General features: G+C 34.9%; 2 protein-coding genes across 6 annotated transcripts in view; one reads left to right on the top strand and one right to left on the bottom strand.

Annotated features, from left to right (window-relative positions):
• Positions 1-8,153: 8,153 nt before the first annotated feature.
• Positions 8,154-19,483, top strand: SYCP3 (synaptonemal complex protein 3). The gene is made up of 9 exons (XM_059186666.1): positions 8,154-8,547; positions 9,405-9,550; positions 10,023-10,089; positions 10,380-10,414; positions 12,574-12,691; positions 13,502-13,601; positions 16,819-16,917; positions 18,946-19,050; positions 19,180-19,483. Exons 2-9 carry the CDS (start codon positions 9,418-9,420, stop codon positions 19,231-19,233), a joined length of 711 nt encoding a protein of 236 aa, XP_059042649.1. The 5' UTR covers positions 8,154-8,547; positions 9,405-9,417; the 3' UTR covers positions 19,234-19,483.
• CHPT1 (choline phosphotransferase 1) overlaps positions 19,087-27,816 on the bottom strand; it is a 29,457-nt gene continuing 20,727 nt past the window's right edge. For 2 of the 5 annotated variants that reach the window (XM_059186663.1, XM_059186665.1), the window contains exons 5-9: positions 27,571-27,702; positions 25,027-25,185; positions 24,446-24,571; positions 22,136-22,246; positions 19,087-19,259 (exon numbers count right to left, since the gene is read on the bottom strand). In XM_059186663.1, the coding sequence (XP_059042646.1) occupies positions 19,215-19,259; positions 22,136-22,246; positions 24,446-24,571; positions 25,027-25,185; positions 27,571-27,702 (573 nt within the window). In that variant the 3' untranslated portion in view covers positions 19,087-19,214. Of the gene's footprint in view, positions 19,260-22,046; positions 22,247-24,445; positions 24,572-25,026; positions 25,186-27,570; positions 27,703-27,816 lie in introns of all 5 variants that reach the window. The other 3 variants (XR_009356920.1, XR_009356921.1, XM_059186664.1) reach the window with 3 other exon arrangements.

The following is a 27,816-nucleotide window of genomic DNA, read 5'->3' as shown; positions in this document are numbered from 1 at the left end:
CTACATGCCCCAAATATTATACAATAAAACAAAACTGGATATGCACCATGGGGTACACATGAAATATAAAAGGATGTAGGAAGTCTAAAAGTAAACACATGAGAAAAGATATCCTAGGTAAACACTAAACAAAAGAAACACGTGGAAATTTTATTAATATAAAAAAATAGAATTTAAGACAAAAAGCATTATTAAAGTAACTACTTAATGATTAGAGTTTCAACTGACTAAAAGTTGAATAAATTCTAAATATATATATTTTTAAAGATTTTATTTATTTGACAGAGAGAGATCACTAGTAGGCAGAGAGGCAGGCAAAGAGAGAGGGGGAAGCCCTTCCGGCTGAGCAGAGAGCCCAACGCAGGGCTCCATCCCAGGACACTGAGATCATGACCTGAGCCAAAGGCAGAGACTTAACCCACTGAGCCACTCAGATACCCTTTAAAAGTTGACTAAATTCTAAACTTGTATGTACCTAACTAGTTTCAAAATACAAAAATCAAAAATTGATAGCACTATAAGGTAACACATACAAATCCACTACCGGAATAGAAGACTTTAAGCACATAACCAGTAACTCCTCAGTTATCCCTAGGCCAATAAGACAAAGATATCAGCCAAGTCTTAAAGGATCTGAATGATACAATTAGTAAACTTAATTAGATGGACATATTTAGAATGAAAGACCTCCCAATCAGAGCTTACCCATTCTTATCAAGTACACATAGAATAAATTTTTTTTTAAAGATTTTGTTTATTTATTTGACAGAAAGAGATCACAAGTGGACAGAGAGGCAGACAGAGAGATGGGGGGAAGCAGGCTCCCCGCCAAGCAGAAAGCCCGATTTGGGGCTTGATCTCAGGATCCCAGGATCATGACCCGAGCCGAAGGCAGAGGCTTTAACCCACTGAGCCACCCAGGTGCCCCCACATAGAATAAATTTTTTAAATGGCCCTTGTGCTAAATCATAAAACAAGTGGTAACACATTTAATATCACAGGGATGATCCAGATTACAGGGTACTGAGTTAGAGTATTTCAATTAAAAAATAAAATTGAACTACATTTGTTTCAAACATTTGTTTGAAAGTCTAAAAACATATTAAATAATTCAGGAGTCAAAGAAAAACTCATAATGGAAATTTAAAAATACTTAGAACTTGACAGTAATGACAATGTTGCATATCACAACTAGTGGGATTCAGTCAAAGGGAGGGTACATAGAAATTTATCATCCCAAATGAATATCTTAGAAAAGAAAAAAGACTGAAAATAAACAATAATCCAACATAAAAAGTTAGAAAAAGAACAAAAGAAAATAGAAAGAAATAATAAATAGCAAAAACTGATGAAAGAGAAAACTTAGGTTTAATAGAAAAGATCAGTAAATTATAAAAGTCATTAAAAAAATTAATAGCAAAGATACACCTCTGGTGGTACTTAAAAAAAACAAACAAACAAGGAAAGACTCGAGGGAGAATCTGGCACATGGATGTTAATGGTGACCCCCCTGAATCTGAATCTCTCCACACATCTTCTCTGAGAACCATAAAATAACAAAAGCAAAAATAAAATCATACATAATCCATGCCTTCAGCATTACTAGGAGACAGAGCATACAATGAACTTCTCTAAGAAGAAGACAACAAATTTTAACAGAGCTTGTGCCATTGCTGCATCCACAGGCTCACAGAACCCAGGTTCCCCACTTTTGTGTAGTTAAGAAGCATTTTAGTGGTGCCTGCTGGCTCAGTCAGTTAAGCATCTGCCCTCAGCTCAGGTCATGATCTCCAGGTCTAGGGATCAAGCCCTGTGTTGGACTGAGCTTTTCCCTCTCCCTCTGCCTCTCCCCCTGCTTGTGTTAGCTCATGTGCTCTCTGTCTCAAATTAAAAAATATATATATATACTGGAACTTTCTTGGAACATTTTAACATCATTAAGATGTCATTTTTTTCTAAGTAAATTTATAAATTTAATGAGATCCCAATAAAAAGTCAAGGTTTCTCTGAAACAGGAAGAAATAGAAAACTTGAACAGACCAGTAACAAGCAAAGAAATTGAATCAGCAATCAAAAAATTCCCCAAACACAAAAAGCCCAGGGCCAAATGACTTCACAGGTGAATTCTACCAAACAGTTAAAGAAAGTTAAATACCAACTCTTCTCAAACTATTTCAAAAAATAGAAAAGGGAGGAAAACTTCCAAATTCATTCTATGAGGCCAGCATTACTCTATGCCAAAACCAGGCAAAGACTCCACTAAAAAAGAGAACTACAGGCCAAATCCCTGATGAACATGGATGCAAAAATTCTCAATAAAATACTAGCAAACTGAATCCAACAATACATTAAAATAATCATTTACCATTGATCAAGTGGGATTTATTCGTGGTTGCAAGGATGGTTCAATATTCACAAATCAATCAATATGATACACCGCATTAATAAAGGATAAGAACAATATGATCATTCAATAGATGCAAAGAAGAAAAGCATCTGACAAAATACAACATCCATTCATGATAAAACCCCTTAATAAATTAAGTTTAGAGGGAACATACCTCAACACAATAAAGGTCATATATGAAAAACCCACAGCTAATATCATCCTCAATGGGGAAAAACTGAGAGGTTTTCCTGAATGGTTAGGAACAAGACAGGGATGTCCACTCCCACCACTGTTATTGAACACAGTCCTGGAAGTCCTAGCCACAGCAATCAGACAACAAAGAGAAATAAAAGGCATCGAAATCAGCAAGGAATAAATAAAACCTTCACTACCTGTAAGTGACATGGTACTCTATATAGGAAACCCAAAAGACTCCACCAAAGAAACTGCTAGAACTGATACATGAATGGAGTGTAGTTGTAGCATACAAAATCAATGTATAGAAATCTGTTGTACTTCTAGTGGTGCCTGGGTGGCTCAGTTGGTTAAGTCTCTGCCTTTGGCTTGGGTCATGATCTCAGGGTCCTGGAATGGAACCCTGCATCAGGCTCCCGCAGGGAGCCTGCTTCTCCCTTTTCCTCTCCTTCTGCCCCAACCCTGTTTATGCTCTCCCTCTCTGTTAAAATAAATAAGATCTTTTCTTTTTTTAAAAGAATCTGTTGCATTTCTATACAACAATAAGGAAGTGGCAGAAAGAGAAATTAAGCAATCAATCCCACTTACAATTGCATCAAAATAGTAAGATATCTAGGAATAAACCTAACCAAAGAGGTGAAAGATTTGTACACTCTGAAAACTGTAAAACAATGATGAAAGAAATTAAAGACAACACAAAGAAATAGAAAAAAATTCCAAATTCATGGGTTGGAAAATCTGTACCCCACCCCAGCTAATGCTCTCTCTCAAATAAATAAATAAAATCTTTAAAAACAAACAAACAAACAAACCCTACAATGAAAAACCACCTTACACCTGTCAGAATGGCTAAAATCAACACAAGAAACAGCAAGTGTTGGCAATGATGTAGAAAAGGGCAAACTCTTGCACTGCTTGTGGGAATGCAAACTTGTGTGGACACTCTGGAAAACAGTATAGAGGTTCCTCGAAAAGTTAACACAGAACTACCTTCTATCTACAATCCAGCAATTGCACTACTAGGTATGTAGAATACCAAAATACTATTTCAAAGGTGTATATGCACTCAGACGTTTATAGCAGCATTGTATATAATAACCAAATTATGGAAACAGCCCAACTGTCCATCAACTGATGAATGGATAAAGAAAATGTGGTATATAGAGAATGGAATATTACTCAGCCATAAAAAGAATGAAATCTTGCCATGTGCAATGACAGGAATGGAGCTAGAAAGAATCATGCTAAGCAAAATAAGTCAGTCATAGAAAGACAAATAGCAACGATTTCACTCATATGTGGAATTTAAGAAACAAAACAATGAGCAAAGAGGAAAAAAAGAGGGAGGCAATGGTGACCTCCTTAACTAATGGTGACTCTTAACTATAGAGAACAAACTGCTAGTTACTAGAGGGGAGGCAGGTGGAGGGATGGGTAAAACAGGAGATGGGGATTAAGGAGTGCACTTGCTATGATGAGCACCTGATGTTGTATGGAAATGCTGAATCACTATATTGTATACCTGAAACTAATATTACACTGTATGTACACTAACGAACTGGAATTTAAATAAAAACTTCTAAAAAGTCAAGGTTTTTCTTCTTAGAGAGACACAAGATGATGCTAAAAGTCACATTTCTAAAAATGCAAAGGGGCACCTGGGTGGCTCAGTAGGTTAAGTGTCTGCCTCCAGTTTATGTAATGATCCCAGGGTCCTGAGATTGAGTCTTGCATCGGGCTCACTGCTCAGTGGGGAATCCGCTTCTCCTTCTCCCTTTGCCTCTCCATGCTTGCTCCTTCTCCTTCTCTCTCTCTCTCTCAAATAAATAAAATCTTTTTAAAAATGCAAGAATAGGGGCGCCTGGGTGGCTCAGTGGTTTAAGCCGCTGCCTTCGGCTCAGGTCATGATCTCAGGGTCCTGGGATCGGGTCCCGCATCGGGCTCTCTGCTCAGCAGAGAGCCTGCTTCCCTCTCTCTCTCTCTGCCTGCCTTTCCATCTACTTGTGATTTCTCTCTGTCAAATAAATAAATAAAATCTAAAACCAAAAACAAAAACAAAAACACCCCCCCAAAAATGCAGGAATAGCTAGGAAATTCCTGAAAAAATTAACTATCATGGAAAGTAGCCTATCAAATATTAAAATAAGCTCATGGGGCACCTGGCTGGTACAATTGGTTAAGCTTCCAACTCTTGGTTTTGGCTCAGGTGTGATCTCACTGTGGTGAGGTTGAGCCCCACGTGGGGATCCCCACTAAGTAGGAAGTCTGCCTGAGATTCCCTCTCTGTGTGCACTCTTCTTCTTTCTTTAAAATAAATAAGTAAATCTTTTACTTATACACACACACTTGTAAGTGTCTATAATTCACTGTGGTACTGGTACATCAATGATAGGTCAGTGGAATGCAACAAAATCCAGAAGTTGACCCACTCTTTATGGAAATCTAGTGTATAATAAAGGTAGTATTTTTTTAAGACTTTATTTATTTATTTATTTGACAGAGAGAGAGAGAGAGAGATCACAAGTAGGCAGAGAGTGAGGGGGAAGCAGGCTTCCCACTGAACAGAGAGCCCGATGCAGTGCTCGCTCCATCCAGGACCCTGAGATCATGACCTGAGCTGAAGGCAGAAGCTTAACCCACTGAGCCACCCAGGCGCCTGTAAAGGTAGTATTTTGAAGGGGGGGGGCAAAGGTCGATGTTTTAGTAAATGTTGTTGGGATAATTGGATAGATATTTGGAAAAAGATGAAATTAAATCTGTTCCTCACACTATATACAATCCTGTCTGCCCTTCAGAGTTTACATTCTAAAGGGCCTGGGGGAGACAATAAAGTAAATAAATTACACGTATAATAAAAAATGTTAAGTGCTAGGAGAAAGGTACATGGTGAAGAAGAATAGATAAGAGAAAGTAAGGTTCAAAGTTTGCATTTACAATATTTAAAAGTAGGTAGGGGCAGAAAAGTCCTCACTGATATGAATACTAGCATTTGAATGAAGACTTGATAACATGGAACAAGCCATGTACATAGACTTCATTCCAAACTAGGTAAGAGCAGAAAATTAAAAGCCAATCTCATTCATGAAAATTGAATTGTATAAACCAAATATAGCAATGTGCTTACAAAATTAATGTATCATGATCAACTTGCGTTTATCACAGGAATGTAGGTTTGGTTTAACATTAGAAAAACATATTAATCTTATTCACCACATCAACAGAATAAAGAGAAAAGATAATTTCGATATAAAAATAATTAAATAAAATGCAGCATTCATTCATGATTTAAAACAGAATAACAGGACAAACATAGCAAACAAAAAACTTACTGAATCACAAATAGAAGCTACATTTATAAAAAGAGCAACTGTCTACATACAGCATCATCATTGTTAGTAGAAACCTTAGAAACATGACCTTTAAAATAGGAGAGAATGTTCAGTATTGATGCTTCTACTCATCTCTAAACCTTCTCATGAGTACAGTCAGAAAAGAAAGGGAAAAAAAAGCCTAAGAATTAGAAACAAAAATGTCATTATTCACAGATGATATGATTATACCATCTTAGCCTTTACAAATTATTATATCCAGCTGGGTATAAGAACAAGATCAGTATCAGAAACCAACTGGATTTTTATATACCAGCAATCAGAAAAAAATGATATAATTTATAAATAAATCTGATAACAGTGAAACCCCTGTAAACAGAAAAAAAGGACTAATTTTATTGACTGATATTAAATAAGTTCTAAATAAATGGAAAATATGTATATTCAAGACTAGGAAGACTTCGGGACGCCTGGGTGGCTCAGTTGGTTAAGCAGCTGCCTTCGGCTCAGGTCATGATCCCAGCGTCCTGGGATGGAGTCCCACATTGGGCTCCTTGCTCGGCAGGGAGTCTGCTTCTCCCTCTGCCTCTGTCTGCCATTCTTTCTGCCTGTGTTCGCTCTCTCTCCCTCTCTCTCTCTCTGACAAATAAATAAAAAAATCTTAAAAAAAAAAAAAAAAGACTAAGAAGCCTTCATTTCCTCAAACTGAGGTCTGGATTCAGTGCAATTCCAATCAAAATCCAAGAGAGTTTTTTTTTCGTGGAATTTAGAAAACAGATTCTAAAATTTACATGAAAAGAAAAAGTTCAAAAATAACAGAATACTCTTGAAGAAAATAAGGTATGAGACTTGCCCTATTAAATACTAAAGACAGCAACCCCATCGGTTGCCCTCCCTCCTTGGGAGCTTTGTACTGTCACTTTGCCATTGCTCAATAAACCTTGCTTTGCTGCTCACCTTCCCCCCCCCCAAAAAAAAGGATACCAAAGATATAATAAGGCTGGAATGATGAAAACTATGGTTTTGGCACAGGGACACTCAGACTGGCCAGTGGAATACGTTAAAGAAGCAAACTCAAAAACATGTAGAAACATCATACAAAGAAACATAGAACTGTTAAGAGGGAAAGCACAAACTATTGAAGAAATTGGGTTCCATACATGGCAAAAAAAGTAACTGGATCCTACCTTGACACTGAGCACAAAAATTGATTCTAGATGAACAAAGACTTAAAAAATAAAACCTTAAAACCTTTATATTTTTATGACTTCAGAATAAAGATGTTTCTTTGAAAACATACAGAAAAAGTCATAAAGATTAATATCCAGCATACATAAAGGCTTATAAATCAACAAAAACCAAACAAATAGATATTTTAAGGAAAAGAAAATGCAAATAGCCAATAAGCATAATAAGAGTTTAATCTTCTGAGTGACAGGAGAAATATAAAGCACACCCAAAGTAGTATCATTTTATACCTGATAGAATGGCAAAATTAATAATATACTAAACAGGGGCACCCGGGTGGTTCAGTGGATTAAAGCCTCTGCCTTCGGCTCAGGTGGTGATCCTGGGGTCCTGGGATCGAGCCCCACATCGGGCTCTCTGCTCGGTGGGGAGCCTGCTTCCTCCTCTCTCTCTCTGCCTGCCTCTCTGCCTACTTGTGATCTCTCTCTCTGTCAAATAAATAAATAAAATCTTAATAAAAAACAAAAAGAATAGACTAAACAATGGGAACTCACTCTGTCGGTGGGGACTAAATTGGAAACCAGTTCACTTACTTATTATCATCCAGTTTATGACCTAGCAACTTCACACCTAGATTCTCTGCAAAAGCTTTAGCACATATGCATGAGATCAGAATTCATAGTGGCATTGTTTATATAGGTTATGCTCTGGAAGCAACCCACATGTGCATGGCCAGAAAACTCAATGAATAAATTGTGGAAAGGAGGAACGATAAAATATTATACGCAGTGAACATGAAAGAACTATGGCTACACCTGATAATATAGATTTTCTTAGTGACGGGTAAAGTAAAAAGTGAGTGGAAGGATATTACAAAGAATATGGTATTTGGGGGGGGGATACTATCCACGCACAAAAACCAAGCAAGGTTAAGGATACTTGTATGTGGAAACAAAACTTAGAACATGTGAGAGACGATGATTTACACAGAATTCAGGATAAGTGAGAAAATATCTCTGACCGGGGAATTGGGGGCGGGAAAGGAATGGGATGGAAGCGATTTCCTGACAAAATGCCAAGGGTAATTCTGGTAAAATTCTGCTTCACAAATTAGGTCGTGTGTTCCTCGTGTTTCGTAACTTTATATTATGCACTTTTCAAGTACTACACAAGTTTAAAACAAACAAACAAACAAAAAAAACCAAAGCAGGAACATACCTCAAGAGCCCTAATACCCGCAGGCCACAGCCCGCAAGGCACTCTGGGTCAGCAGTCTCGTGGTCAATCGCTCGTGGGGGCGGAGACTGTGGGTCTTCTATACGCACGCGCAAAGCCCACCAGCCAATCAGAGACGCCTTCGTGCCAGGCGGCTCTGGCTTTTTTCCCGCGGGAATTCTGAGTTGCCTCAGAGGAGCGTCGCGCTGGCCAAGCGGACAGGAACCTCAGGTGAGGGGCTGGGGCCGTGGAAGCTGGAGTGGCAGCGACACTGTCTAGAGACCTATAGCTCTGGTCTTTGGCCATTGGGGGTTTTTTCACGCGGGAGGAGGGGAGGATTTTTTCTAGCGCGGGCATCCGAGCTAGAGGCTTTTCTGGATCTGTGAGGTAAATCTTTCCGACTGGCTCTACTAGGGGCCTCTGACAGAAAAATGAAGTCAGTGAACTTCACTGAGCGCAGGGCCTGGATCAGGCGAGGACAGGTGGAAAGCTGCGGGATGAAAGGGGGTCTCACTGGTCGCAATGCCCTGGGCAAGTTTATATCCGGGGAGCAGAGTGGGCCTTCGTCTGTCTGCATGTCTCTCCCTCGCGCCCGCCCTAAACCTGTCAGAAACAGGCTGAACTAAGGTCTTCTCTTCCTTTGTCCTCAGTGTCTGTGTTGTGAACATCTTAGGCGGAATTGTTATTTCTCAAGGCACACATTGCAGAACGTTTTTTATTTTATCTTTATTTTGCTGTAAACTTATTTTGGGGCATGATCACAGGATCGAACCTGTCAACAACTACAGTTTCACTTTGTGACGGAAATGCACAAACTAGATTCTAGCCCGAATTTAGCCGGAATCTGACAGAGGCGGGACTGAAATTCAGATCGCATAGCCCTCAGATGCTAGGCTCTCCGTCGCCTCACACCTGGAATCAGGGTCGATGCTGTCATTATCTTCTTTGTTAATTTGGGCCAACAAAATAAGTGAGGAGTTTCCTCTTTATTTGATATAGTTAATTTTGAAATTTACCAGTTTACTTAAATGGTGTCTTTGGATTCAGAAGGTTTGAGAGATTTATTTACTTATTTATTTTTAAATCAGAAAACATCTAAATATGGTGCCCTCTGGAAGAAAACATACAGGGAAATCTGGGAAGACATCAATGGAGGATCAGGTTGTAAGAGCCTATGACTTTGAGAAGGAAGATAAAAAAGATCTGAGTGGTTCAGAGGAGGATGTTACCGAAGGTACAGTGTATCTACTGTTGTTGGGCAGTGACCCTGTCCTGTAGTTCATTCCTTCCGGATGCACTATATTTTAGACTATAATAAAACTTTATTCATGTACTTCGTGTTTCTCATTTGGAGCTTGAAAAGTGTACACAGCATCTCTTTCCTTTACAGTCATTTTCTCCAGATGTCTGTTTGTAAATAAATAAATGAGTTTTGTATAGCATAAATATCTGTATTATATAAAAATAAATAAAAACCTGGCCTACTATGACATTAACACAGGAAGGCTTGCAAAACTGTTCCTATAAAATGGTCCTAGATCCTGATTTAATTCTATCTAAACTGCAGAGCAAGTACTGTATTTATATGTCTGCTTTAAAAAGTTACATTGGCAAAACAACCCTAAAAGCCTCTAGATAGTTCATCATTAAAAATTACCAAAATGGAATAGGTTCAAAAATATTTTTCTTTTTTATTGTCAATGCAGGGAAGACTCCAGTAATTGAGAAGCATGGGAAGAAAAGGACTTCTGCAGGAGTGTTTGAAGATATGGGGTGATGTGCTGAAAATAATTTTTGCGTGTTACATAAACTACTTTAAGAAAAGTCTACTTTGGGGGGCGCCTGGGTGGCTCAGTGGGTTAAGCTGCTGCCTTCGGCTCAGGTCATGATCTTGGGGTCCTGGGATCGAGTCCTGCATCGGGCTCTCTGCCTGCCTCTCCATCTACTTGTGATTAAAAAAAAAAAAAAAAAGTCTACTTTGGTTGTCCAATGAATATTGTATGTAAAACACATTGTGTAATATTTCAATCCTTAATTTAAAAATTTCTAATGTAATTTCACAGGGGTGAAGTACAAAATATGCTGGAAAGATTTGGAGGTATGTTTTAAGAGATATTTTTCTTTTAAGATAATTATTTTAAACCATATAACATATATAGGATTTAAACCATGTAACATATATAGGAAATGTTAATCAGTGAACTATAAGATTGTTAATCTAATGCTTGTCCTCATATATAAGATTTTCCCTAAGTATGTGTGATTCAACTATATAGATTTCCTTACCTAATCTCCAGTTGTCAGTGCGAAGAGTAAGAATGGTGTTTTTATTTTATATATGTGTGAATTTAATGGACTGTGCAATTTTAGAACAAAAATGGAAGGGGAAAGTCTCTAATCCTGTTTATATGATCTTCCACAAACTCACAAAGCAAGTGTTAAAAACACACATATCTGTATATATTTCAGTTTTTCATTTTCTCAATTTAGTTATTTTCTATGACATTGCTGTGTTCTTTCCTTAGGAGCAGTATAAACTGAACACTTTAAAATACCTCTTTATTGTTATTTTTTACTTTATTAAACTATGTCATTTAGAAAGGTAACCCTGCTAGCTAGTGAGAAATATATAATCAGATAAAAAGTTTATAAACCTTAAATGGTATATTTAATATTTAGTTACATTAACTGTGTTAGGGGATAGTGTTCTTTTTTTTTAAAGATTTTATTTATTTGAGAGAGAGAGAGAGAGAGCACATGCATGAGCCAGGGGAGGGGCCACAGGGAGAGGGAGAGAGAAGCAGACTCCCTGCTGAGCAGGAAGCCCAACACAATGTGGCCTAGATCCCAGGTCCTGGAGATTGACCTGAGCCAAAGGGGACATTTAACCAACTGAGCATCCAGGTGCCCCAGGGAATAGTATTCTTAAGAAAGAACAATATTTGGTTCCTCTATATGGATTATGTACTCAGTCAAGTCTTTTTTGAAAGCATTGCTCTATTTGGTGGTAGAAAAATGTTTGTTTTATAATCTGTCTTCTAAATTTATCATAGGTATATACTGGAAATATGAAATATTTGTATAATAATACAGATCCATCACGATTACTGAAAAAAATAATTATTGATGGTAGATTCATATGCAAGTATTTAGCAAAACAGTTTTATAGGACAAAAATGTCTTATTAAAAGCTCCAGAAATCATTGTCATAAACCTGAAACTAATCTATAACATTGTGTGTCAACTATACTTCAGTAAGAAAAAAATTTTCTTTTAGTAAGTCCAGGGGAAAAAAAAAGATTCCATGGAAATATTTAAAAGGGTACTTGAGTGAATTTATCAAGATACTTACTTAAATTAAGGTTTTTCTATGCTTGGTTTTTATCTCTTTTGGTAAAAATTTTATTTGAAAGTATCACAGATTATATTTTTTAAAAAATAATTTTCTTAACTGTTTTTATCCTTTTTGGATTCTTTTTAGATTTTTAAATTTATTTATTTGTGTGAGAGAGAGAACAAAAGGGGAAGGGAAGATGGCAGAGAGAGAAACAGACTCCCCACTCAGCAGGGAGCTGTGATGCAGGACTCCATCCCAGGACCCTGTGATCATGACCTGAGCCCAAGGCAGACATTTGACTGAGCCACTGACCCTTTTTTTTATTCTTTTAAAATTTGTGTTTCATGTGATGAGTTCTAGCAATAACTCATATCAATGAGTTCTTTCAGTTTTTTTAATTTAGAAAAATTTAGCCTTTATTAGTGTTTTCTCCTGAGGAAGTTAAAGGTCTGTCTTTGAGACGCCCCTTTCTTTTTTCATGTTTAGTTTTTTTCAATCATCTCTAAATTAAAAAATTAGCTCTAGGAAAATCAAAGTAGGGATACTAATTGCCAAAAGCTTTCTTAGGAAAAAAGCAAATAATGTTGGCTTTTTAATATTATACCTACTTTAAGATTTAATTTATATTTTTTTAAGATTTTATTTATTTGTCAGAGAAAGAGAGAGATTGAGAGAGAGAGCACAAGCAGGTAGAGCAGCAGGCAATTAGCAAGGAGCCTCAATACAGGACTCAATCCCAGGATCATGACCTGAGCTGAACGCAGAGGTTTAACCTACTGAGCCACCCAGGCATCCCCAAGATTTATTTTTAAATGTCTTTCCAAAACTGTTGAACCACCTGTATCCCTATTTAATTTAAATATGTGGGAACAAAATAATTTTCAATATTAAGTTTTAATGAATGTTTATTTTCAATAAAGCTGACATTAACAAGGCTCTTCTTGCCAAGAGAAAAAGACTAGAATTATATACCAAAGCGTCTCTCAAAACTAGTAACCAGAAAATTGAACATGTTTGGAAAACCCAGCAAGAGCAAAGGTAAGGTTGCTGTTTTTTTTCACAGCCATGACATTGTATCATTTCTTAGTATTCATTTCAAATTATGAAAAATACTGTCATCTTCTATTTGCCAAGGTCTCTACTAAAATATATATTTGGCTTGATTTTCCTTTAAGTCCTTTAGTTCTATAACCTTCTTCATAGACTTGAGATATATTTCTTAGAAATCAATGCAGGTTATCTTTTCCTCCATTTAAATAACAACTGAATTTTTTTAAATGTTATTCATATTCATTCTAGAAATACTCCAACTGAATAAAAATTGTCATATAAATTATTAGCCTTATGAGAGTTCCCTATTTAACAATGTAGAAAAAGATCCATCTTATTGTAAATACTACATCTGTGTGTTTTAGCTGAATTGACTTAATTGCTCTTTTGTACAAAATCATTCTTGTACCAAAATGGGGAAAAATTAAGTGGAATATTTCTATTTGGAAATCTTAACATGATAAACATAATAACTTCACTGAACCTATTTATCATATCAGAACATACATTTGGTTGGCAAAAATAAAAAATCTTCTTGGAGATGAAATGGACCTTTCTGGAAAAATTATGCGTATAGTAAAACTTCCATAGTTTTTAAGAACTGACTCATTTGAGAGGGCTTTTCTGTTAGCTGATTAGAAAAAGAAATACTTCCAAAATCTGAAATTTTACTTTTTGGTTTCATATTTGAAAATTTAAGATGCCATTATTTCCTTCTATAGTATTTATAAAGTATGTCAAATTTTGTTTTGAATGTTTTGGTATAAAATATGAAAAATTCACTGTTATGTTTTACAGGCAGAAGCTTAACCAAGAATATTCTCAGCAATTTCTGACTTTGTTTCAGCAGTGGGATATAGATGTGCAGAAAGCTGAGGAACAAGAAGAAAAACTAGCTGTTAGTATCATGCTTAATTTTAGAATCAATTACAACCAAGTGTCAAGTAGAAATGGAGAGCCTAGCTATGTGGTAGATCTGTGATAGTCAGTTTAGTTCCATTTCCCATGCTGGCTATGTATTTTGGTCCTGCTGAATGGTAAGCCAGAGAATTATGGGCACATACCCTACTTACAAAAGCTGTTGGCCTTTGCTTCCAATATTGGTTGTGATTCTTGCAGTTCCAAGTGATGGAAATTGTGAAAGTACAAAGGAAGGATTATTAGTTTATATAAAAGAAGTCCAGGGGTAGTTTAGCTTTAGGCATAGCTGAATGGGTATAAGGAAGCTCTGCTTATATAGTGTCTTTGGGCTCTGTCTCCAGTCCTTAATAGGCTCTTTCAATACGGTAAGCAAGATAGCTTCTTGCAATTTAAACTTGCTACAAGCTAGTAACTGGGTTTTTATCAAAAACTGGCAGAAAGAAAAGTCCTGCGGAGGAATATCACTGATCTAGTTTGCATCATTTGCCCATTCCTGAACCAGTCATTATGGTCAAACCATGGTTTACTCTTACTGGCCAGACTTGAGTTTCATGCCCATCTCCATGGGAGGTGGAAGTGAGCCCCACCCATATATATGCAACTACATTAACTATCCTTTTATTTCATTCTTTAATTTATAAAATTATCACACGTTTCTTATTTAAGAGCTCAGGTACTATTCAAATTAAATGATTTTAGGGGTTGTTTGGTCAGCTCAGCTTTGGAAATGTTAATATGAAACATGCAAGGGGATGTGTTGAGTAGGCCATTGGTATAGGTGTCTGGAGTTCTGGAAAGAGATATGAATTGAACATACAAAGTTGGGAATTCTCAACATAAAGACAGCATTTAAGCCATGAGTTTGGTTGAGATCACCAAGGGAGTGATTGTAAATGTAAAAGGAGGTCTAAGGACTGAGCTCTGGAATAAGTACTTCAATGTTTAGAGTTCAAGAAGATGAGAGAGAACCAGTAAAAGAGACTGAGAATGAGTGGTCTATAATAGGTTGGGGGGTAAAATGACTCCAAGTGAAGTCAAGAAAGCCTTTTAAGAGGGAGAGAGGATTAGCTTTGTCATATGCTCCTTTTGGGTGAAATAGGAGGGGATTTGGCAATGTGAAGGTTGTTGGTGTTCTTGAGCAGAATTATTTTGGTAGAAAAGGGAGTGCAAAAACTTGATTAGAATGCATGTAAGAGGGGCGCCTGGGTGGCTCAGTGGGTTGAACATTTGCCTTCTGCTCAGGTCACGATCTCAGGGTCCTGCAATCAAGCCCTGTATCAGGCTCTCCTCCTTCCCCTCTACCTGCCTCTCTGCCTACTTGTGATCTATCAAATAAACAAAAATCTTAAAAAAAAAAAAAAAAAAAAAGAATGCATGTAAGAGAGAATAGGAAAAAAAGAAACAGAGTTGTTGGCCTGAGTAGAAAAGGAATAGTGTGTCGTTTTGTTTATGAATGGAGAAAGAGCAACATGTTTGTGTGCAACAAGAATAATCTTGAGGGAAAAATAAAAAGTAATGCAAAGAGGAAGACAGTTGTTGAATTCTTAAGAATGGTTAGAACATGTGAAGAAATTGGTGGTAGCAGAGAACAGGGATAGTTCATCCTTAAAAACAGGGAAGAAGGTGGAGTATGTGAGCACAGGTGTAGGTGCATAGGTAGAAATAGTGATGGATACTCAAAGTTCTCTTTGGATTACTTGTATTTAGTGAAATAATTAAGGTCCTTGGATGATAGAAAACATGTTGCTTTTTGAGGTCAAATGAGAAGGTATAAAATATTTTCCTGAGTGGATCAGCAAATGGACTAGGGAAATATAATTAAGGATCAAATTTAGGCTTGTGATCACAGTGATCATAATTTAAAGTGAGGCGTGTCAGCATGATTGTGGGGTTTTCTCCAGTCATGACCAGCTGCAGGAATGTATGCAGAATAGCTGGAGCATTGAATTTTTCAGTATTGGGGTTTAGCCAAACAAGTGTGACAGAGTAAAAATTGGGCAGGATATATATACTCCTTTTATTTGAAAGGAGTAATTATGATTGACCATATAATTTAAGCCGGGAAGGAAGAAAGCAAGGACATAGGAATATGGATAGGGGATAGTGAAAACTAGGTATAGGATGAGTGGATTTTACGTATTGATAGAAATTATTGAGTTGTAGTACTAAGAGTGTGCCAAGTACTAAGTATGAAGAGTATTTGGTAAGCAAGTAGTGGTTAGATAGTGGGCTATATGGAGAAACAGCATGAATAATGGTTAGATTTGGATTCTGGAAACATACTGTGGAATTATCCTGGTATGACCAAACACTGGCTGTGAAACTGGAAAAATTATCTATGTGCCTCACTTTCCTTATCTATGAAAGGGGAGTAATAATACCTATCTTATAGAATTGTTTCAAGGATAAAATTAGTTCATACATAATATGTTCAAGAGTTCAAGTGTTATCTAACAGAGTTAATATGACATTTTCTATTATTAGTACTATGTAGAAGTTGTAGTTATTGGCAGTGATAAAATCTGGGATATAAGCATGTATGTGAATGGCTGAAGTAGGATGGGGACAAAAACCTTTGGTGGAAAGTAGGAAAGAACTGAAACATCAGCATTATTGGAAGGTTCATTATGTGTTGATATGGAAAGCACCAAGAATTAAAACATATTTTGAGTATTGTTGGGTTGCCTGGGTGGCTCAATCCGGTAAGCGTCTGACTCTTCTTTTTGGGGGGAGGGTGTAAGACTTCATTTATTCATCAGAGAGTGAGCAAGAAAGCACAAACAGGGGCACATGCCGGTGGAGATGCAGGCAGAGGCAGAAGTAGACTCCCTGCTAAGCAAGGAGCCCAATGCAGAACTCCATTCAAGGACCTTGGGATTATGACCCAGGCTGAAGGCCATCACTTAACCAACTGAGCCACTCAGGTGTCCCTAAGCATCTAACTCTTGATTTCAGGGTTGTGAGTTCACATGGAGCCTACATTTAAAAACAAAACCAAAACAACATTAAGTGTTCCTACTCAGTGACTGGTAGGATTATTACTGTTGTGTATTAGTGGTGAACTTGGTCATAATAGTTAAAACTGTTGACTTTTGCATTCCTTTTGCCATCCTTTTGTTTAATGTAGAATTATTTTTTTTACTAAATTTTAAATTATACCTAAATTGTTATAATTTTTTCTTTTACATTTGTAGAACATGTTCCGACAGCAACAAAAGGTTTTTCAACAATCTAGAATTGTTCAGAGCCAGAGACTGAAAACAATTAGACAGTTATATGAGCAGTTCATAAAGGTCTGTTGTATTTGGTTATGTAATACCTTCTTATATAACATTATATTTGGAAGTAGAAGATAATTTTTTCCTATTAAGGGGAAAAACATTTTGCTCATACATTTTAAATTCTTACCTACTTTCCATTTTGATTTAAGTGTTGAATATATTTTTACAATTCTAATGTTTTTATGGGGAGTCTTCAAACAGGAAATGGTAAATTGGGAATTTTACCTAAATGTACATAATGTGCATAAAATTCATACTTTAATAGTTCTATCTTAACTGAAAATAGAAAGTTTGTAAGTCATTTCTAGGTAGTCTTTTACTTGTCTTTGCACTTGATCTTAGCCTTTACTTGTCTTTGTATCTCCAATGTTTGCTAAATAGAAAGTACCCAATTGAAAATGAAGAAATTTTTATTTTCTAATGTAATATATATGTATTTTATGGCATATTTCCTTTTAGGATTATTACAGTGACTAAACGTGGCTTTATATGGCATCTTATAATCATAAAGCCAGATGATTCAAAACTTGTGGATTAAGAATTATCTGACATATTTTAGCAAATATTAACATATTAGCAAATAATGGTTTGTGGCATTGACCTCTTACTCATGCAGATATATTAGTTTTTAGTAACTGTTCATAGTTCATTGTAATCCTACACATACTTTTTTCTTTCTTTTTTTTTTGATGTGGGGATTCTTTTAGATAATCTTGTTCAAATGTTAAAATGTCACCCTTTAAAGGAATCAGGATGCTCTGAGTAAACTAGTAGTTATAGACCAATTATTTTTAAAGAACTTTAATATGTATTTATATCAAAGTTACTTTTAAAAGTGTTCCCAGTCAGCTTGCTCTAAGGCTGCCTAAAAACCATTTAATTGGTGTTAAGATTGATGAAGTACTAAAGATTTCTTCTAAATTTTATCACTAAATGTTACCACTTAGGCTAGGAACTTTAGTATTGTATTTGACTTCTCCATCTCCCTTATTCTTCATACCCAGGTATTAGTAGGTCCAGTCATTTTTACTTCTGCTGTGGTTCCTTTTTTTAATTCCCAGAGCTATTTTCCTAGTTTACAACCACATCATTCTTTGCTTATCCTATTAAACCTCAGCTGATTTTTTTTTTGTTCTCCAAACTACCTTCATAGGTCTGTCATATTACTTTCCTAAAACGTCTCTTCTGAAAAAGTCAGTTTCTCATTTTCAGTTCTTATTTATTCAAGTTCCCTCCCATAATATGATTTTCTCTATGCTTCAATTGTTATATTTGTCTGGTAATCCTCACACCTCCAGATAACTGCTTTCTCTAAACTCACTGTGTACTTCCATGTTTTTGCTTATGCTCTTGCTCTAAAATATTTTTAATAACTTTTTCTTTATTGAATCTTACTCTTTTGCCAAATAAATTGGAGTTAATCGCTATTTTCTACTATATAGCTACAAGTTGCATTTCCATTCCTACTATAAAATTTTGTGTTATTTTTGTTCTTTACTGGAATAAGGGAGTGATCATGTATTAATATTTTTTATTTTCTCTACAACACTTAATAATATAATACATTTTATATAGTAGGAGTTAAGATCACTATTTGTTAGATGAAAAGGATTTATAATGTAATTTTTTTCATAAATTGAAAAGAGGTATATTACACATCATTTTATTTCTCCTTATGAATTCCCATCACACTATTAGTCATAATAACATAACTACCTGATATTTAGAATGCTTACTAGAAATTTTAAAAATTAAGGTATTCTTTTTTTTGTTCTTTTTTGACCTTAGCAGCTCATTAACCCAATATTTCGAGCAAAATACACTACTGTTATATCTCCTATAATAATATTTGATCCATGTCTGATGCTTTTATTCCTTTAATGGGTATTTTGGTTTCTGGTATTCAAATATTTTCATTTGAAATAAAGACTGCACATTATTTGAATACTAAAAAGCTCATATTTTGAAAATTAATTCTTTAAGTTTAGAATCTGAGATGAAAAGTGGTAGTTGTAACTGAACTAGCCTTTTGTGTTTTAGAGTATGGAGGACTTGGAGAAGAATCACGATAGTCTACTTACTGGTGCACAAAATGAACTTAGAAAAGAAATGGCTATGTTGCAAAAAAAAATTATGATGGAAACTGTAAGTCATTACATTTTGAATTGAAAAAAAAAGGAGTAATGCAAGCATTGAAATATTTTATTTGCTGAAATATGTATAACACTTATCTAAAAATTAAACAAATGTTTAATATTTCCTTTCATGTAACAGCAGCAGCAAGAGATGGCAAGTGTTCGAAAGTCTCTTCAGTCCATGTTATTCTGATGACTCTTTGAAGGAAGAACTTGAACCTAAGTAATATGATACAATTACAACATTAGCTAAGAGGCATGTAATTCTTTTAGAGTGGTTTAAAAATTCTAGTTTAAAACAATACGAAGTGTTAATTGTTAGCTTAAGTGCAAGACCCTTCCTTCTGTTAACCTTCAGATAAAGCTGAACAGTTATGTGAGTCCAGATCTTTAATAGTAATAGTGAATTTTTCTCTTTAACACTTGTTAATTAACTTTTAGCAATAAAGATGATTTAATTTCAGCTTTTGGCTTCTGTGTATTTGTATTAGTCCCAAAAGTTAGAAAGCACAAGTATAAAAGGTTACATTGTTTTTCTTTAAGGAAAAATATACAAAACTATGTTCTATGTACATTCCACTGTATATACTGAAGTTACAGCCAATTCCAATGAAAATGCGGTTTTAAAAGAAAATCTATTCTACTGACTTACATAATTTATTATAAGCAACCCAAGTTTGTGTTCTGAAATAAATAAAACTGCTAAAAACCATTAAGAAAACCAAAAAAGATATATAACTATTAGTTTTAAGACATGATTGGTGAATATGTCATTTTCATAAAGACATCAAAAAGCCATTTAATTGGCCTTGGTCCATAATTAAATGACACATGCCCTTAGTAATTATTAAGATCATATCATTAACATACCTAATTACTTATGGTTTAAATATTTCACATCCGTCTTTAATACCTAGTAAATATTTTGTTTGAAAATATTGTTTGTTTTAATATTCAGTAAATATATGAATTTTGATTATATTCCTTTCCAAACTTGAACAGTTGACTTCATACCTTGTCACTAAAAATTTGCATTTTTTTAAACAGAAAAACATATGAAGCACTGGGATTTAGTAAATATTAAACTGTTTCAGCATTTGTTTGAAATATGTCAGCTAAACTTACTATCTTTTGCTGGAATTGCTTTCATTAAATCATTCAAAATGAAAAATATCACCATTAGAAGGAGAAGATTGATTTTCTCCTGTTTTTTCATGTTTTAAACTTTAATTTTTGCCCCATAACCCACTTTACCTTAGTTTTAAGGTGTTCCAAGTTTTAAAAAGCAAGTCCATACTGATCCTCTTTTTTTTTTTTTTTTAACTATGATAGCTTATATAGGAAGAAATTAATGATTATCTAATATTAAGGAGCCAGTTTCTAAATTTTGTAAAGGACTTATTTTAAGTCAAAATTTATGCTGGAATCTATTTTTTTTTTTTTTTTTAAGATTTTACTTATTTATTTGACAGAGACACAGAGAAAGAGGGTACACAAGCAGGGGGAGCAGGAGAGGGAGAAGCAGGCTTCCCGCCAAGCAGGGAGCCCAATGTGGGCCTAAATCCCTGGACCCTGGGATCATGACCTGAGCCAAAGGCAGCCACTTAACAACTGAGCCGCCCAGGCACCCTTGGTATCTAAATCTTAAGTACCATTCAAACACCTTAAAAAGTCCTACTTGAGTTTGAGTAAAAGTTAGAAGCAAAATAAGCACTCCAGAGTGGTTTCTATGTACTTAATTCACGTATTTTTCCCTTTCAAGGAATATCAACTTTCACTATTTTTTCAGTATACCTTTTTATTGCTTAATATATAGTCTGTGTTCATTACTCCTTTATTTTTTTGATTATTTCATCATATGCCTTATGGGCTACAGAACTGTTGGGCAAAATTAAAAATAAGGTAAGATGGGGAGTCAGTCACAATGAGCAACATAAACTTTTTAGTGAGAGTGGAAAAATCAGTACATTATCTATTTAGTGATGGGATGACTGATAATTACATTATCCCCCTTTCCTCATGAGTCATCCATTTGAGGCAACTTTGGTTGTTACTCGAAAGGGAAGATATTTTTGCCATGTTGCCATAAATTACTAATTTTTTTCTTTTTAGAGATTTATTAGAGTGAGAGAGAGAGAGCGAGAGGATGAGTTGGTGGGGGTGGAGGGAGAGTAAAGGGAGAAGGAGAAGCAGGCTTCCAGCTGAGCAGGGAACCTGGTGACTAGGGGCTGATTCCAGGACTCTGGGATCATGACCTGAGCAGAAGGCAGACGCTTAACTGACTGAGCCACCCAGGAGCCCCATAAATCACTAATTTTCTTATATCAACCTTGTTTTAGCTACTTTATGTTTCACAAAAGGGGATCTTTAACGTCCACTTTTTTTATGACAATGAAATTTTAACTTAGAATATCAAGGAATGATGTATAAAAATCCATTTGCTTTTCTGAACTGGTAAGACAAATTCCTCTTACTAAAAAAAATTATAGGAAAATTCTGGTAGCCCCTTTAAATTCTAGTTGTAAAGCAAGTATTTCCTTTTATACAATAGTAATTAATATAACTTGAAAAACTGCTAATTAAAAAATACCATTTCTTATAACATCATTTGTTTCAGTAACTACAATATTACAATCCATGCATTTATGCAGTATTATGAACTTGTCAAATTTTTGCAATTGAAGTAAGCATCACCCTTAAGAGGGCTAAAATCCTTTAAGCCCTGAATTTTTATGTAATCCTTTAGCAATGAAAACCCCAAGTATCTGACAAAGACTTTTGAGACAGAGACTGATCTTTAGAATGACAGTGGTTTACTTTCTTGTCCTCAGAAAATTGAAATATATTTCTTTGATTTTGTTTCTAAGTTATAGATTGTAATACTCTGATAATACCTGTGATCAAAATGTTGATATACAATGAGGACTTCACAACTGAAATAAACAATGGAATCTACAAGACTTAGAGTTTTATATTCAAATATAACCTTATTTATTGTATACTAGCCTCCTGCAAAGGGGAATTTCCTTCACTCATAGGTTCCCCTAACTGCTTCTCCTCTTTTCCTTGGGCTATTAGTCAATATGCTTGTGAACCTGTTCAGGTGCTTCATGATATGAAGTCTTGAAGATATTTAGATGAAGGTGTCTTGAAATTTGCAGGCACAAAGCACTAAAGTACATCATCATATCAAATGAAGAAACGACCTTTAGAAGCAAAAAAAAAAATCAAATGTATTACCGTCTATTCTTCCTGAAGCAGCAGATATTTTTCTGTTCCCCCTTCCCACCCCCCTGGATCTCACACCTTAATCTAAAATTCCTCAATGGAAATACTACATTTTAGAGTACTTTCATATATTTCATATTTGGATTTCACTATAATCCTCTGGAACATGCAATGTATTTCACAGTTATAAGAACTGAGGCTCAGAGTGGTAAAACTCCTAGACAAAAATACAAAAGCTGGAAGGTAACAAAATTGGTCTTCTGACTCCACATTCTTTAAATTTTCTGCTGTGCAACAAAGCCTAAATTTTCTATTAGAAGGGTTGCCAGTCACTATTAATAAAATCATTCCATCATATACATTTCTTTTTCCTTTGAGATGGTTGTAAAGTAAAGGCCTGGAAAAGACCTAGTTGAGGGGAGGCATATACAAAATTGTGTTGAATACAAAATTAAAGAGGAAGGCACACTCTAAAAAGTCTACCAAAGACCAGGAGGAAATGCTTCCTTTCAGAGAGGGAGGCTCACAGCTTTACCAGTGGAGGGGGAATTCTCACCTATGAGGGGAAAAATCTCCCATATCATTTACTTGAAAAGCTCTATCTGATCCTTTTCTCTCTGAAGTAAGAAGCTTTTGTGTAAGGATGCTAAAGGGCACATGTGTTTTTGTTTGGACCACATAAGTGTTTTCTGTTGTTTTAAATTGTGGTCCACATAGTGTTTTAGAGAAAAATTCAATTTGTCTTCCTCACCATAATCTCTACCACTGGCATAAACCAGGTCAACTCACTCACTATAAGACAGATGCTTGAATTTTTAATACCTGGTGTTTTAATTATGTTAAACATAAATTGATAATATATATGCAAGCTTAGTAAAAGTAACCCTACATTCAATTTTTGGATATTCTGCATAACCACCTCTATTTCTTAGATTGTTTTGGAGCCCTAAAAATACGTATACTGGATAGAAAGTTGAAATTATTCTGATTTTCAAACACTTTTTAGACTATTTCCTGAAAAAGTTCCAAGGATTAAGATTTATATCTCATCACCATTTGAAGAATGAAACACTTCTGAATTGCCATGAATGGATATTAAACTATTTACTCCAGAAAAAAGAATAATACTATAGAACCTAGTATAAAGAATCATCAGATGTACTCCTGTGGTCTGTGTGCAGAACAGATATATTTTAATGCCTAAGTCTAATAGGGTACATTATTCAAACTATCAAGAGATTCACTGAAGGATTTCTTTTAGCACACTTTAATATGTATTTATCTATCACTAACAATTAGATGCAAGGTCCAAAGGTAGGGGAAAACAGAGCAAAATTGTTCAGAACCATCATTAATTGAAGACCATAAAGATAATGTCTCAATTTAAAAAAACGGAATAATGCTCCCTTTATCCATGTTTGTGATTACGGTGTTGCCAACAGTGATTTTTTCTTCCTCAGAGCTAGAGCTCTCTTAAGTGCAGAATTTTGTGTTTTATAATAATTTTGAGTAGAAACTAATAAATTATCTCTACCACTTTCTTAAGCTGGACATATTCAATGAGAATTTAACCTTTGCTTGATGAGCCATCATTATTGATATAAGTTATGCACTGTCCTCAAGAGCCAAACAGATATATCAAGTTGCTTACTTCTAGAACAAAATGGTCCCAGAATCCTATAATTGGTAGTACTGTTTTTTTTTTCTGTTTTGTGTCTTCAATATTAGCCAACAGTTCTTGATGCAGTAAGGGCCCACATATTCTAACCCTAATTCCATTTAATTTACCTGTTACCTGCTATAAGCTCAAAAGCTTGATTAAATAAAAGTCAGACACCTAAAAAAGTATTTGCCATTCTCTGGGCAGAGTGAGGTGATTTTTGACATCTTTGTATTGTTTTTGGTGGGGGAGAAAGATCTGTTTTTAAGGTACACAATTGGGTTTTTAAGGATTTAAGTTGTTGAAAGCCTAATCTCCAGATAATCTGGGCCATTCCTATACACACACACAAAACACAATTCACAGCTTAAAAGGAGTTAATTTTAAATATTCAGAAACATTTACAATATAGACTAGATAGTAAGACTATCTGCTATCTCACTGAAATGACTCTTAAGCATAGAGTTATCTGACATCTATTAAAAATAAATAAAAACCTTAGCAGGAAAGAACTTACCATTGCTATCCAAAGAACAACATACTCGTCTACAAAATTATTAAAGTACTGGTCTAAAAACAAAAGACCTGGGCCAAAAAAGACAGTGTCTTGAAGATACAGTTCACTTTTGGTCATGTGAGCTATCTATAAAAAAGTAAACAAAATAATTTCACTATTAAATTTTAAATATTTTAGCTTTTATTTTTCAGGAAACAATTATAACTTTAATTCACTGTTAAGACAAAAATAGAGACCATTTTTCTCACATTTAATATGGAAATGCTAATTCTAAATTTTCTCAAATTCATAACTGGGTAGCTCAGTAAAGTTCCCAATATTTAAATTCCTTGATATCAGAAAGCTATAGTTGACAATATAGCTAAACAGCTAATTAAAAGAACTTAGCATACAGAAAAGAAACTATCTCCCTGAATATAACATTAACCCATTCACAGTTTTAGGTTGGAGCACAAATAGCTACTTATTATAATGATAACGGCATTGAAAACCTACCCGTTTTATGAAATAGTTTCCAGCCTTGTATTTGAGGATCAAGTACATTATTTATACCAGGAAATATAAATAAAAGAGTTTCTTACCACCAATTTTTGTGAAATTTTAGCAAAGACACATCCAAACATAAGGGTATAAAGACAAGGATGCTTTTCAAACACATTAGTTGCTGACTTTTTATAGATCATTATTGCCAGTATAATAATTATTCCTATGTGGAGTCCAGGTGACAAGACACTAGTGCCCTAAGGGATAAATCAGAAAATCAGCATCATATTTTAACATTGCATTTATCACACTGCAAACATTTTCTGAACATCTATTTTGTGTTAGGAATTAAACACCTAAAGAAGAATATAACGAAGTGTATGGACTAAAGGAGTATGTAGACCTTAATTGTGCCTTCAAACTTCCATAAAACCCTAGGGTTACACAGAGGTAATATGGTGCCACAGATGTGTGATTTCAATTTTATATATACACCTATTTTAAACTACCACTAAAAAATATGACTCATTCTACACCAAATTTTACTATGCTGAAAGCCATCGATATTTGATTGTCAAGTTAACATATTTTTGTGCAGATATCGAAATAAAGCTTTAACCTGCCAATTTTTTTACTTATTTTTTTAAATTATATTTTTAACTAATCTTTACACCCAAAGTGGGGCTTGAACTTATAACCCCGAGATCAAGAGTCACATGCTCTATCAACTAAGCCTGCCAGGCACCCCAACCTCCCAATTTTATAAAATACATTAATGTTACACTGATAGGAAAAGTTTAATTCTGCCCTAGTCTCCCTATATATCAATACCCCTCACCCTTGCCTTTTTTGGGTTTAGACTGCAAATGCTCTCTTGCGTAACACTGTAAATCCAACCCATTACATTTTTATCCATGTTAATCAGATTCTCTCAGTACTGCTTATCCCAAACAAAATACTGAAATAAATTTGGTATTAAGGTTTACTAAATCTAGAACTACCAATTTAAATATACTCATTAAAATAGCATTATTGTTTATTGTTTATATGTTATATTAGAATTTACTAGTAAATTTATATAACATATTTATTTATATAAATTTATATAACATAAATTTACTAGTAAATTCTATAATTTAGAATTTACTAGAATAATTATTAGAATAATTACTGCTAGAATACTACCAGAATTACAGTAGTAAGATTATAAACACAATACTATTATACAAACTATGCATAATAAAATATGTCTACTACATATATAGTATACATATGTATATGATACATATAATAAAATATACATATTACATATAATAAAATATGTATATGTTAATAAGTTATAAAAATTTAGACTAATAGTGCTTTTATCTGTATTATGGTTTTGTAGATTTTTTTCAAGAAAATCTGCTGCTGAGGATCCTGGGTGGCTCAGTTGGTTAAGCAACTGCTTTTGGTTTAGGTCATGATCCTGGAGTCCCGGGATTGAGTCCCACATCAGGCTCCCTGCTCAACAGGGAATCTGCTTCTCCCTCTGACCTCTCCCTTCTCATGCTCTCTCTCTAATAAATAAATAAAGTCTTTAAAAAAAAAATAGATACTATGTTTAGAAGTTGGCAAGAATTCTGACTTTTTCCCACATAAAAGTATTGAAGAAGTTTTAAAAAAATAAATATATATATAGATGAATAAATACAAAAGTATTATAGCATGAGCAAAGTGTAAAAAAAAAAAACCCAGAAACACAAGGTGTACCTATTCAACATAAGAATTAAGGTTTAAAATTTCACCTTTTAAAATATAAGAATAATTTTTAAAATATATTCCAGTGAAATGTCTGTAACATTTATTTCTTGAGTAATAAATTGCCCTGTATGTGAAACCATGCATGACCTTTGGCAACTTTCTTGCTATTAAATAAGGAACTCTTTTCCTCTTCTCCTCTCCCCTATTAGTGTAAGGCACAAGAAAACAAATGGCCACTCAGAGTTGTACAGTAATGAGACAGTGGATGATAAACAGGATGTCAGAAAAGTCTTAAGAAAAAGGCTGTAGAAAGGAAAAATGCTTGGGGCGCCTGGGTGACTCAGTGGGTTAAGCCTCTGCTTTTGGCTCAGGTCATGATCCCAGGGTCCTGGGATCAAGCCCCACATCAGGCTCTCTGCTCAGCAGGGAGCCTGCTTCCTCCTCTCTCTCTGCCTCTCTGCCTACTTGTGATCTCTGTCAAGTAAATAAATAAAATCTTTAAAAAAAAAAAAAAGAAAGGAAAAATGCTTTATCAGTCAAAACTTTTTTTTTTTTTTTAAAGATTTTATTTGAGAGAGAGCATGCAAAGGAGAGAGCACAAGCAGAGGGAGCAGCAGCAGGAAGAGGGAGAGGGAGAAGCAGACTCCCTACTTAGCAGGGAGCCCAATGTGAGTCTCCATGCCAGGACCCTGGGATCACGTCCTGAGCAGAAGGCAGCTGCTTAACCACTGAGCCACCCCAAGCACCCCCAGTACAAACTTTTTAAAATACTTCTTGTATTATGTGCGGTTCCCTTCCCCATTCTTGGAACATTGGAATGTTTTTAGTATCTCTGTATCTGATAATAATAAAACTTGTAATAAAATTAATACTAAGTGATGATGAAATTAGTATCTTACTGCTATAGTGGATCCATTCTTCCCAACACCACCATGGAGGATAACATGGAAATAATTTGAACAGGAAAATATTGCGCCACCTACTACTCCAAGAACTGGAAAGATCTTCAATTTTATTTCTAGAATGGGTATCTTTAGGGGTAGAGGAAAGAAATAAATCGTTAAGAAAATAAGAATTTCTTTTCCTATTAAATAGTAAAGAAACATTATAATATGACATTATATGATAAGCTATCCTTTTTCTTA

The sequence above is a fragment of the Mustela lutreola genome, chromosome 8, assembly GCF_030435805.1.
Source record: "Mustela lutreola isolate mMusLut2 chromosome 8, mMusLut2.pri, whole genome shotgun sequence".
Lineage (NCBI taxonomy): Eukaryota > Metazoa > Chordata > Mammalia > Carnivora > Mustelidae > Mustela > Mustela lutreola.
The sequence above is the reverse complement of the archived record's forward strand: the minus strand, read 5'-3'. Positions and strand labels throughout refer to the sequence as shown.

Bases quoted from the DNA above. Each gene is read 5' to 3' on its own strand.
- SYCP3 (XM_059186666.1), top strand. From the start codon at position 9,418: ATGGTGCCCTCTGGAAGAAAACATACAGGGAAATCTGGGAAGACATCA. The intron at 10,415-12,573 runs GTATGTTTTAAG...TTTTCAATAAAG, and splicing joins TATGCTGGAAAGATTTGGAG to CTGACATTAACAAGGCTCTT. The intron at 16,918-18,945 runs GTCTGTTGTATT...TTTGTGTTTTAG, and splicing joins TATATGAGCAGTTCATAAAG to AGTATGGAGGACTTGGAGAA.